Source organism: Struthio camelus, chromosome 6 (genome assembly GCF_040807025.1).
Source record: "Struthio camelus isolate bStrCam1 chromosome 6, bStrCam1.hap1, whole genome shotgun sequence".
Lineage (NCBI taxonomy): Eukaryota > Metazoa > Chordata > Aves > Struthioniformes > Struthionidae > Struthio > Struthio camelus.
In genome coordinates, this window is record NC_090947.1 from 25,450,449 (window position 1) to 25,463,621 (window position 13,173).

General features: G+C 42.0%; 1 protein-coding gene and 1 long non-coding RNA gene across 4 annotated transcripts in view; one reads left to right on the forward strand and one right to left on the reverse strand.

Moving 5' to 3' along the window:
- Positions 1–806: 806 nt before the first annotated feature.
- On the reverse strand, positions 807–11,277 carry LOC138067651 (uncharacterized). Its single transcript, XR_011141932.1, has 3 exons — positions 10,742–11,277; positions 10,007–10,110; positions 807–3,186 (listed from the first exon to the last, which is right to left on the reverse strand). It is a non-coding gene; the product is annotated as an uncharacterized lncRNA (long non-coding RNA).
- A 598-nt stretch (positions 11,278–11,875) lies between these two features.
- Positions 11,876–13,173, forward strand: part of COBLL1 (cordon-bleu WH2 repeat protein like 1) — a 92,251-nt gene continuing 90,953 nt past the window's right edge. For 2 of the 3 annotated variants that reach the window (XM_068948765.1, XM_068948767.1), the window contains exon 1: positions 11,876–12,322. In XM_068948765.1, the coding sequence (XP_068804866.1) occupies positions 12,276–12,322 (47 nt within the window). In that variant the 5' untranslated portion in view covers positions 11,876–12,275. The remainder of the gene's footprint in view (positions 12,323–13,173) is intronic. The other variant, XM_068948769.1, reaches the window with a different exon arrangement.

Below are 13,173 nucleotides of genomic sequence, written 5' to 3' on the forward strand. Positions count from 1 at the left end.
GGAATTCTACGCATCTTATTATTTCTCTTTTTTGTTTGATATATAGCAGAGTAAATACCAGTACTATTCAGGCAGGATTTGCTGCTGGGTTAGATCCCGAAGCAGGCAAGGAGCAAGATTTCTAGCAGAAGGAGAAAAGGCCATTGTCACCTCCTTCCTTTACCCTCAGTCTCCTGGTGACAATCACAATCATAAAAATACCATCTCCTTAGATTATAATTCCACCATTCCCATTAGGTCCCACCTCTCCTCATGCCTACTACTTACCTTTGAGGCCTGATTTAGAGAGAGGTTGAGCTGACTTTTACAAATCAGATCCTTACCATCACTGTGTTTTTTTCATTAGACAAGCTGGAACTGTTAATAATCTTCTGGGAAGTATACTTGATCTTGATGAGACTTCTTACATAAAAATGATATGCTACATGCAAAAACTAAAACATACACTACAGTCAGGCCTTAAGGTTTTCCTGTGATTTCCAGCATGCCTTTTTTCATACCTGGCTTTTACCAACAATTAATTTTCTCCTTTAATAAATTATATCCTTGCTGTTAATCTGTAACTGAAGCAGGCTGTTTGCAAATGAAATGTTACAGTTCTAATCAGATTGCTGTCTACTGTGGCTTTTTGTAATGTGTGATACTCAGGTATCTGGTACAATGTGGAGAGATCTCTGGAAAGGTTTGCTGGATAAACACAAGGCGTAAGCAGTGTTACACAGAAGGATTTAAGAAATATTTATTTCACTCTCTTCTTCCCAACATCAGGTAAATGGTCATGACTTCAGCATATTAGAGATTCCTGCTGTTCCCTATCATATTATACTGAACATGGATATATTTCCTGTGCTGTACTCTTGGTCTTTATCTGGATGATATTTAACTTGCACAGCATATCAGAGAAGATTTCCAGATTTCAGTCTTTTTTCTTTTTTTAACTACATACTGTTTAGATTAATATCTGCAACAGTTAGCTACAAATAATTGCTACAGCTCTTAAGTTTTTCATCATGGCTGAGATAACGAATTCTGAAAGTGGCTCCCACACTCTCCTCCATTTTCTATTTTGCTGAAGTTTGCAAAGTGCTCTCTTTCTTATCATCTTTCTTATCCAAATCTCTAGGATTCTTTCACAGAAGTAACTTTTGGAATAGATATCATGTGATTTCAGATATGGCATCTGTGGAAACTAGAAAAATGGTTGTGTAATGATAGAACTTTAATAATTCGTAACGTTGTTGCTCTGAAATCTGTCTGCTGGCTTTTTTTTTTCTCCTTTGGCACTGTAGTACAAATCTTTCTCTAAGCTCAGTGAAAATTGTAGTATGTGTTCCAAAATGAGCCTGAAAGGACCATCAGCTAGCAATGATCTTTGCAATGGGCTACAGTAATTGCTGTTGGTACTATCCCAGCCATATACTGAGCGCAGATGGAAATCCTGCTAGAAATTCACTCAGAAGCTAGCACAGCAGTTTCCAGCTGACAGCCTTGTACAGATGAGCAGGCTTCTAATTAAAGTCTCCATCATAAAACATGCATGAAAAACTGCTGTAAGTAGCATCAGGATTAGAAGTCTTGTTCAAAGGAAAAGTATACAAGATAGTATTATGTTACAAAGTGAGGCCCATATTGCACACAATAATAAAATTTATTAGGACAAAGAAAAATTTGAAACACCCTCTGTATGCATTTAAAATAGTTTAAGAGAATTCCCCCTTCCTGTTATTCCCCATCTGAGTGATGCCTTTGTTGTGTCTATTACCTGCTTTTGTGAACTAATTGAAAGAGAAATCAGATTTTAAATATCTGTGACCTTTGAAAAATTGACTGGAAGGAGGAAGGAAAACCTTCAACTACCTATGCATGCATTCTGAAAACATGAGGTAAATTGTACCCCTAAGGGTCATGAAGGATCTTGCCTCTGAAGCCAGCAGGTTGGAGTTCACCTATCATGTCTGACTGTTCTGTATTGGGGTATCTTCTTTGTAGAGCGTAGTTTTTCTTAAGTTTTACTGGAGAAAAAATACATGTTTATGTGACTCCTTGACAAGAGTCACTAGGGTATACTAGATTCAATGTTATTCTTTGCTTTGTTTACAACAGAAGATTTTGTTTAGTCTGATTTGCAATTCATCAGCATCATCTTAACTAAATAAATTCAGGTTAACTATCAGTGGTTTAAATCTTTGAACTAGAGTTTGCTTTTCTTCAGCTACGTATTCATTCTATTACAGATACAATGTTTATCATAAAAAGGACTAAAAACTAGTTATTTTATCAAAAACATGGACAAAAATAATTTCATTTTATATTCTGTAATTCTCGCCAAAAGTTGCAGTAATCTAAGTAAACAGAAATATAGTGGGCACCGCCATTTCAGTTCAAAAGACCAAAATTTAGATTCACATTCACTGCCTTTCAAGTTTACACAGGAAAGGAAAGCTGCATCACTGCTTCTGTTCTTCTCATACAAAAAGACAGTAACAAATCTGATCTCCTGACTCAGTCTTAGACATCTGGTCAGTCATGAGAGTGCACGCCTTGAAGAGAATCAGCATTTACATTAAAATCTCTGACTCTTGACTAAGGGCAAAATAGTTGTGAAATTTGCACTTGACTTTCCATTTTTTTCATCAGTGGCATGTGAAGCGGAGAAACGGTGGTGTGAAAAAGTAAAAAAAAAAAAAAAAAAAGAATAGCTTTTTTGCTAGAAAGACAGCAAACAGTTATACAGTCTAGCTTAATCACTCTGATCTAGAGAGGACAGAGTGACTTGGGAATTAAAGTCACAGCATGCAAGGATGGGCTTTTGGGCTAGACCTGTCTAGCCCAAAAGCGTTATTTCTATTTGTATCATAAAACTGTACCTGTACATCGCAGATATCATTAACTATGTTCTCTGCCTTTGTTGGACATTTTACCTCCTGGTTCTCTGTCTTTCATCTCAGTCTTCATATTTTATACGGAAAAATACCATTGTTTCCTTTTAATGTTGATAATCACAGTCTATGTTTCAAGGTAATTTTTTTTCTGCCCTCACAGGAATCTCCTGAACCACAGTGCAGCTTTATCTCCTTGTCCTTTTTCACTTTCCTTAAATGTTCCAAAAATTTTTTGCCCTTGGGTCAAGTTGTTTATAAGGTGCATCTTGAATTATTTAAAACAGGTTATCCTGCAGGGTCTTGTCTGCAAAGTCAAGAAAGAAGAGTTAGTTCACTTGAGAAATGTATGTGTAGCTTAACCCAAATGGATACCACGTTGACTGGAGTCTATACCTTCTTATTTCTAAAATGCAGTTTCAGAAGTAGTAGAATCAAAAAGAAAAGTATAAACCATTTAGGGTGACGCCTTATTTCTGCAGAGTTCACTGCCTCTGCCTCTGGGCAGCTCAACCCTGTTTCAATCTTTTTTTCTTTAACCGTTTGGCCTAAATAGACTCTGATGCATCTAATTAGCGCATAGATGCTTATCTCTGTGAGTCTTAGCCTGGAACTGAGCCCCAAAGCTTGTAACTGACTATAATGGGCTGACTTTTAAAGTCCAACCAGGTCAATAAGCGTTTCATACACTGCTAGGGAGAGATAAAAGCTTGTCCCAGTGCTGTCACTTCATATATGTTGGCCTAAGAGTGGTTAATAAGGCCATTCATCGTGGCCATTTTACACGGGGTTTCAAAAGTCAGTACCTAAACAAGACATTTAGCAGAGCTGTAATTTACCTTCTAACATCACCACATTGCCTTTGCCAGCTCACTGAACGCCTGTTGCTTAAAAGGTGTGGTGCATTACAATGAAAAAAATAAGACTGAAGGCAAAATCTTGAAATAATAATTACAGTAGGTTCAAAGAAACCACAGACATCTGTAGTATGCCTTTACTTTTATTTAAAAAAGCCCTTCTCTTTTAAAGTCAGACCTTCAAATATATCTAAAGAACCTCAGATGTAACAATGGCCATTCTGTGTCAGACCAAAGGTCTTATCTAGCCTGGTTGAGGGAATACTACAGGTGAAGGATAAGCATATAATGGTACTTCCACAAATGTTCCCATATTCCAACAATCTGTAATTCAGGACCTTCCTGAGCCAGGATGATGCTTGGTATCTAATAACCTGTGATGGATTTTTCTTCCATTAATGTGTCCAGGCTTCTAGTCTTCTCCAAGAAAAGATAGGAGAGATAAAAATGGTGCTCTTCATTTTATAATCTTTATTCCTGGGGAAAGCATTGGCCCCATTCCACAAAGTCACAAATCATGCTAGCTTAACAGCTGAGTGGCCTAGGGGTCCCATACACAATGACTGTGGCAATTTCAACAACCCCTGACATAATTGCGTGTGAGGCTGGAGCTACAGACTGGTCATGGAATGGGACTGACTGATGCATTCAAAACCTTTTTGCTGTATTTAGCTGTTTTTTCTTTTCAAAGGAAAAGGTTAAAAATAATGCTACTTGTAGTGAGCTATTTAAAAGGTGAATCGTCAGATCTTTTAACTACAGTTGTACTGCTACATGTAAAACATTGCAGAGTCTTCTAAATCTGGTCTAATACCAAAGAGAAATTGGTTGAGCTAAAGACATTTCTGCTTGATAGTTCAATATGGAGCATTTAAAGTTCGAGCCTAGCTTGTTTCTTTCTTTACATTTTACTTTACTTTTAATGAAAATATCTGGACAATTTCATGCAACTTTTCTCTCTGATTAGTACACGCTATTTAACTAGGGTGCAACCTAATAGATGTTAATGTACAGTAAAAAGCAATGTAAACTGCTTTATGTTGAAGTAAACATAGTAATTAGCATATGAGCATTTTTTGCATCATTAGATTTGTTTTTATGCCACACTAACAGAATAAAAACAGATTAGACTGTTTAGCCTTTTTCTTCCCCTTGACCATGTCAAGATATGAAACTTTCCAAGCCATTCCATACCCAGTGGAGAGTAAGCAATGACTTTAGCATAGCAATTTGGAGGGAACAGCGAACAGCTAACAAACAGCTTTGACGTCAGGAAGAGTGCCTCCCATAGTGCATGGACATAATCTCTGAATTAAAAAATGGGAAAACTAGAGCTAGAAAATGTTGCATGCATTTCTTAAATAAAATTAAACTAGAAACATTTCAAGATGCTGAATATATATGCTACAGTTTGAGAAATCAACCACAAACATGTATGCATGCAAGTTATATTTGTATACAATATATACAAAGGCTAGACTGCTCTCACTCAACAGTCCGTGTCACCATGGGTTTATTGTTATGTGTGAGACGGCTGCTTAATTACCATTTTTTTGTTTAATAAGGCAGGTGTGGAGGTATACATACTGCTGTATACATACCAGAGAATATATCTGAAATAACCTTGAGTTACTCAGTCCCCAGGGTACTGCTACTGATATAGCCGAGCAGAAAGAGAATTTAGCTTCAACATTGTCCAGGAAACCTGCCTCTGAAAATGAATTGTTAGCCTGTGCTGAGCTTCATGCAGCTGCTTGTCTCAAACTGTCTTTGACGCGTCTGCACAAGCTACATTGACTAAGTGCAGATGCTCACTAACATGATAATTCTTAAGACGCTGACAAGCAAACTGCATAAAAGAAACAAAGTCAAAGCTGAGAAGTTGAAATAAGTTGAAATTATTTATGCAGACTGTCCAACTGAGATCAGTAATAATTTTTGGTCAAAGAGTTCAAAGAGTTTTTGCAACCAGTGTTTTGTCTCACCCTTATGAGGCAAATATCAGACATAAGCCAAACTCAGCTGTAATACACAGACAGCCTTGAGCTCCTATCCATGTTCATTCTTGCTTTTTATAATCATGCTGATAAGTCATATAGTTTGTGTTTGAAAAGGTTATGGGAATTATCACAGCTGGTAAACTCTGCCAGTTACTGTAACTGAAACCTTTATATGGCTTTCATTCAAACGTTTAATGGAAAGAAATTCCAGCTTTTGAAAACCTTAAGAGCATTAATAATGGCTAGATCCACGCAGTGGCATATGTGCCGGCAGTGTGACTTAAAGAGAACTTAGTCCAGATGCAGGATTCTTGAAACCACTGCCATTTGAAGTTGGGAAGAGCCTAATTTTTGACCGATAGTTCTCCAGGCCCCTAAAATTCAATGTATGTGCCTACGTGACCCAGCTTATGTTGGCCTTGTCTGTGGTGAACAGCTCAGTACCGTCTTGTGTTTAAAAAACACTGGGCACGCGCTTCCCCCTGGAGCTCCCCTGGGGGCCCCTGGGAGCAGCAGGTCCCTCAAGCACCCCTGCCTGCACTTGCCGCACAGGGAGCCTGCCTGCACTCCCTGTGCACTTACCGCACACGGAGCCGTGCCGCTTCTCCTGCCGGCATGCCGGAGGAGGCGCCCCCGCTTCCTTCTCTCCTCCCCTTTTGTACCTTGTCTAGTCAGAGCACACGTTTCCTAACACCTTAGGGAGTTAAGCATTTAACTTTCTCTGTGTGTGTCAAGGGCATCATCACATATGGCTTACGTAGGGGACTGGATTCCACCTAAAAGTTTGCAGGGCCTTGGAGGATATCCAGAAAGCACAAGCCTTATAGGATTAACCAAGCTAGTTCTGAGTGAGCTAGCTAAAGTACCAAGATGTACAAACCCGTGCAAGCATAGCATTTATCCTGAGCTAATGTATCCTCTTCCAGGATACAACACAAATAGAGCACATCTACTCACAGCTTAGTTATTGCTACATATTTTTTTCTGCATCTCCTTTGAAGAAATTCCCAAATTTCTTTTGGAGCTAAGCATATTTTTCTAATAGAAAACAGAGAAGATGTTTCTTATAGCGTTATTTTATGAGATAGAGTATGACAGAAGTTAATGCCTTATTAATCATTTGAACAATTGTTATGAATGCAATGCTTATTTTTCCAAAGGAAATAAGTAATCCAATATTCATAAATATATTTTAATGTTTGAACTTTGTAGACTTCAATGTTGAGGATTTTTGCACACCGTGCTTTCCTAGTTACATATGAACATTCATAATTTGTAAGTCCAGTGTATGAAATCAATTTAGCGAACTTGTAGTTTCTTCTAACCTCTAAGTGAGATTTAACATGTAAATTCACATCTTATCTATCATTTTTTGCAGCTATTACGGTTCACATGATTTGAAAGCACTAGACAAAGCTGCTCTAAAAAAAACATTGCAACAGGATACTTGAGGACATATGTGATTTTGTATCTTTTAATCACTCTGTACTCTGCATCATCTGAACCTTTCTAATACTTCTACTAATACTACTCAAGTGCAGCTACTGCACATTGATGCCCCACTAATTGTTATTTAATGCATACACAAAAATGCTGTCCAGCAATCAAAATAGCTTGCAAATTATGACATGTAATGTGATAAAATATTCACCCTCATAATCCAAACAGCAAAAATAACATTCTAGTAGAGTAAAAACATACTGGTAGCAATAAGAATGCTTCATAAAATGTAGCATGCTAATCTTTAATGTGTCCCAATGCCACAATGCATCTCTAAGTAAATAAATGCCTGCAACGCACATTTTAAGAGCAAAATATATTTCAGATAACATTAATGAAAGAAAAAATATTTTTGGATCTGACCCTGCAAATTTTTGCTACTATACATAGTAGCAACTGTTGGGAAGAACCTCAGTAAAAGGCCAGAATAACTCATCCTGTACCTAACAGTATATGAGGTACCATTTTGTACTGTGTTCTGGTAAGACAAGTTCATCTACCAGGGCTAAAGTGTTAAACAGACAACTGCCTTGCTTTCAGTTTAGAATAAAGTGATCCCTTTCCTTGCTAGAGTGAAATCCGTTTTTGTGTAGACGACCAGCACAGATATGACTTAAATATAAATTACTAAAATATAATATTAAACACAAAAACTAAATGATACTACCTGTGTAGTCTTGCTGGAATTAGCAGAGTCTGTCATGCTTCAGTTACTGTAACTGGACTCCACTGGACAGCAGTGCAGCAGTACAAACCCAACTGTAGGATATTTTAAATACTACCTTTGGTCCCAGAGATATGACAGTTCTAACTTGAACTATTTTCTACTTTTTTTTCTGGTGTAGGAGGAAGATAAATCATTCTTTTTTATATTCCCTCGCACTTAAATCAGCAGTCCTACCATGAACCGAATCTATAACCATCAACATATTGCATAGGATGTCTTTATGCTCAGATGTTAATCAAATCCATGTATCAGTTCGCTACTGGATAAATGACTGATGCTATACAAAGCTCTGTCAAATTTTGAGCCTACTCACTTTAAATAAATAAGTTACCAATTTTATAATTTTCCATTTACTAAAAAAATATAGGATCCACTAGGACAGATGCTTTTTATTATTGTCCTATTTCCTGTAAGATCATCTGCTGCAGAGAGAGCAGAGAATACAGTTAGTTGTGATATAAAATTGCACTATTCCCACCTTTGCTGTTAACTAGCTGTGATTTTAGCAAATCGTTTAATCTCCAGGCACCAAGGTTATTTAATATGAGAAACAGAGGTAATAATTTTAGCTACTTTATAGTGGTGACATTTTACTATTTTGAAATGCTTTCAGAGCTCCTTAGAAAAAAGATGTTACCAAAATGCTTACTATTCCTCTTATATATTCATAGATGAGAACATGAGTATACTTCATTTAAGCACACATAGTTTAGATGGGCACAATAACCTATCCCTGTGCCTACAGCAATACTTTCAGCGGCTGTATGCGTGCATGTGCATGCTTCCCAAAACCTCACCCACATGCTGGAATGCAAACACAGAAAAGGCAACTGTTCAACAGGATGCAGTGTAAGCTGATTGCCTGCTCTATAGGAAAAAAAAAATACAGATTTGATTTCATTTAAACCAAAGCGAGGGTTGTATAATAATTCCTTATTTTATCAAAATACTATAATGGAAAATACTTGATTTTCATCCACATCTGGTATACCAACAGAACAAAACAGCTCAGCTTTCTAACTGATGTAATGGTGCATCATAAAATTGGTTTAACAAGGTAAACACCCTTCAGTTCCATATTCTACTGCACACCTATATTGTACAATATTAGGCAAAACAATATTACGCATCGTACAGTATGATTTTATATACATAAAGCTACATGGAGAGAGCATCCAGGTTACATTCCTAAATCACAAAATCCCACTAACAGGGTGATATATATATGAATAAATTCAAAAAGCAGGACCTTGTAAACAGATCTGTACAACAGTGAAAAAACATTGGAAGAGACTCCTGTGTTCCATGTAATACTTTTAATAACTTTCACCACAGGCAAAGATGGGCATACCTGTTTGAAAACTGTACAGTCTACTAGATTTCTACAGCATCTTTCATCCCAAAGTATTTATATTCAGCATTTCTGGACTGCAGCAACCTCTTGAACAGGAGACAGCAACCACCAGCACCATCCTACTAGGTGGGTGGAGGCATGGAGATTTTCCCAAAAGCGTCTAAGTTTACAACTACTGACTGTTGTAAAAAATGCCATGGGATATTACTCCCTTTTCAGAACAGGCAGGACTTTGTCTTTAGTAATTTAACTTGTATGAAAGACCTATGCTTAATAAGCTGCCTGGAACTCTTTTTTTTCCTACCTAAGACAGAGGTTCTCCTTCAAACAGCAATTGGAAATAACAGTTCTTGCTACTTGAAGGTTATGCTAACAATAATCAGAACTGGGTATTAATCTGCAAACATTTATACTGAAGTATTCAGTGGCACCTAGTACAATCGCTCCGTACAGTAGGTGGAGACTTGTCACATGGGTTAATGCTTCTAGCTGCATGATTGTTTTACCTCAAAGCATATGGAAAGGATCACATTATGGCAACTGGGCAATTAATAACCTGCCACTTTGTTGACTAGTACAATGATATCTTCTGAGATCAGCTTGAAAAAGCAAGGGAACTTTTCTTTAAATGGTTTCCTTTACAGCATTCAATTTGAGAGACATGAATAGTGTATTAATAGCCCACTTACTTGGTTTTCCCTGTAGCAGCCTTCTGTTTATTGTGTATGAAAGTTACATTTGCTTTATATGAGCAACATTTTGAGTTCAGAACAGGGCTGTGAACTTTACAAAACTAGAGAAAACAAAAAAGAGAGATTGACTCGGTCAGCATTTTTAAAACGTGAACACAGAACTGATTTTCTATTGTTAAAAAACAAAGTGTCAAAGGCGTCCAGATTTTTCCTGCAAAAACTGAGATTTCTAAGTAAAATGGTATCTCGTATATCTCAGAAAAGCAACTATGTTAAGTCTAGTCATCATAAAAATGTCACTGAAGAACATGGCCTGCAGGCACTCAAGTTTAGAGCCTGCAGTGTTTCTACTGATAAACGTTTCAGCAGTGCTTAGCTGACAACCGAGGATTAAGTAAGAGAAGTGGTAGTGCAACAAGACAGGCACAACCTCTCCCTTCTTCAGTGAGCTTGGCATTGTTCAGTGAATGGCTTTTTTTCACTGATTCCCCAGTCTCTACTGAAAATTGCCACCACGGAGAATCTTTTTTAGGTTGTTTCCCTTAATTGTTGTCCTGAAGCCTTATGATGACAGTCACTTTTCCCCCTGCCATTGCTGAGTTTCTGTTATTGGCCCATGTGGGCTATTCAATAGATTACAATCTTAATTTAGTATTTACCCAAAGCATTAGACTGCAGCATACAGTGGTTTTCTAATGAGATTTTAAAGAGAAAGATACATCAGTTTCTTACCTCGTAGGGGTCTAGCAGATTTTATTAGAAGGGATGACACCACCACACGTCAACTTGTCTAATTTTTCCACCCAACAGCTAAACGTCAGCACAGTACGTTTTACTGTGCCACAGCACAACCTGCTCTGATGTTTTTCGTTCTCAGTTCAAACAGTGCTATTGTGTTGAATCATCTCCCACCTCTGCAAAACAGGAGTTTCGCTACTGTTTCAAAGATGGGGCCGCTTAATGTTTTTGCCCAAGAAGTAGCTGGATAGGAACACGAGGGTCTTTTGTACTTAAACTATGGCTACGCTCCGAGCGCAGAAAGTTACCCTGCAGGGACAGCCAACACAGAAAGGAATTAGTTGGCAGCAAAAAATGGCCTGAGAAGCTTCTCAGCCGTCATTCTAACGCAGGCAGCGGCCGAACAATTCGAGGCGCACCAGAAAAGCAGCAGTGGACCGTCAGGGACTCCCGAAAGGCCTTCACGGCGATTGCTCTTGGGAGTCTGCATCAATTCACTGAACACCATTTCTTTTTGAAAACTGGACCACAGAAAACCTTGACTCATGAGTGATTTTTTTCGGTTTAAGAAACTTAAACAGATGAGCGGGGCGTGCCTAATAATGGCATGTGGTTATGTCGGGTGCGAACAGTCTCCGCAGTCTGTCACAACAGGCAGCTTCAGGGCTATTTAATCTTGTCTGAAGAAGCAGAAAACAAAAGCAGAACAGTCTTTATCGAAGCAGCACAGTACAAGTGAGAAGAGCGCAGAGGGGAAGGGAAAAAGCCGGACCCCGCTGCGCTGAAGGAGCAGGGCGCCAAGGGGCCTGGGCCTGGGCCTGGGCCGCTGCTGCTGCCGCCCCGGCGGGCAGCGCCCTCGCCGCCGCGCCGCGCCCCGGCCCAGCCCGGCCCAGCCCGGGGGCGCCCTGGCCCTCGCCACCTGCGCGGGATGGCGGCCCGCGCCCTGGCGGCTGGAATGGGGAAGGGCTGAGCCGGGGCGGCCGCCGGGACGCGTCGCTCGCGGAGAGGAAAATTCCAGCCGGGAAGAGCGGCCCTGCCCCCGCGGGCGGCCGCGGCCGGGGCCGGGGCCGGGGCCGAGCGGAGTCTCCGCACCGGCCCGGCCCGGCCCGGGCGAGCCGGGGGGGCGGAGGGCGGGCGGCAGGGAGGGAGGAGCTGGGACGGGAACAGGCAGCGTCTGTTTCTCCGCGGGTGCCGGAGCGGGGAAGGTTCCGCGTTTCAAGTTTCTCGCCGCGAAGTTTTGTTTTGTTTTGTTTTGGTTTTTTTTGGTGTGTGTTGTCCTTCCCTCCCCCAAGGTGTGGTTCGGCGAGCGGAGCCCAGCGGAGCCGTGTGCGTGGCCGCCGCCGCCGCCCGGGAAGGCGCCCATGGCCGAGCTGTGAGCGGCGGGGAATGCCTCGGCTCGGCGGCACGGCGGCGCCGGGGGCGGCAGAGCGGCAGCCTCCTCCGCAGCCCTCCCCGCGCAGGTGAGGCGGAGAGCCCAGCGGCTGCCCCCCACCCCCGCTACCCAGCCGGCGCTGAGCCAACGGCAGGCATGGACGGCCAAGCCGGGCAGGCAGCGGCTGCCCCGCCGCCCTCAGGGTAAGCACAACTCATCGCACGTGTGGGGGGTGCTCGGCGCTGCCGCGCTGCGGAGCCGCTGCCTCGCCCGGCGCGCTCCGCCTGGGGCTGCGTGAGGTGAAGCCTGGACGAGGTGCGAGTGGGCAGGACGGGGGGGGGGGGCGAGCAGCACCTGGGGCGAGGGGTTGCGGCCCCAGCCGCCCTTCTCCCCGCGGCGGGGCGGCCCCGCCGAGCGTCCGCGACCGTTAACGGCTGCCGGCGCCGTGGGGGCGGGCGGGGCAGAGTGCCGTCCTCCGCTCATGGGTGGCCTCTCGGACGGTTTGCTTCGGTTTCTCTGACGGAAAACGGGTTCCCCCGGGGGGAAGGGGCTTCGGGGTAAGTCAGGCTGGCGCTCGGGTATCCAGGTTTTTCCTCTGCAGTGCCTGGGCGAGCAGCAGCGTGCGTGTGAGGGGTGGGGGCAGCCGCAGCCCTCGCGCCTCGCCGGCAGCGGTTCCGTAGGGACGAGCCGTGACCAGCGCCTTGGCATCGTCCGTGCCCGTGTGGTACCGCTGCGGGTCTGCACGGTTGCCAGCGACCTCTCGCCATGGAGCGTTTCATTATAGCGATCGACTCCTTCGTGAAATGTCTTAAGGACGAAACTTGCCGATTTTGTCAACCTTAAATATACGTGTGACCTTAAAATTCTGCCTATTAAAACGGTCGCGGCGGAGCGGGAGAGCAGGGCGCTGCGCTTCGCAGCGCTTTGGTAACCGCCCAGATTGAAATGCAAAACATAAGACAAGCAGCATCCGTTGGGAGAAGAAAAACGGTTGGTTGGTTGGTTTTTAAATGTGAGTCTTGTCTGATGAGTGATAAATTACTCATCGTCAGTC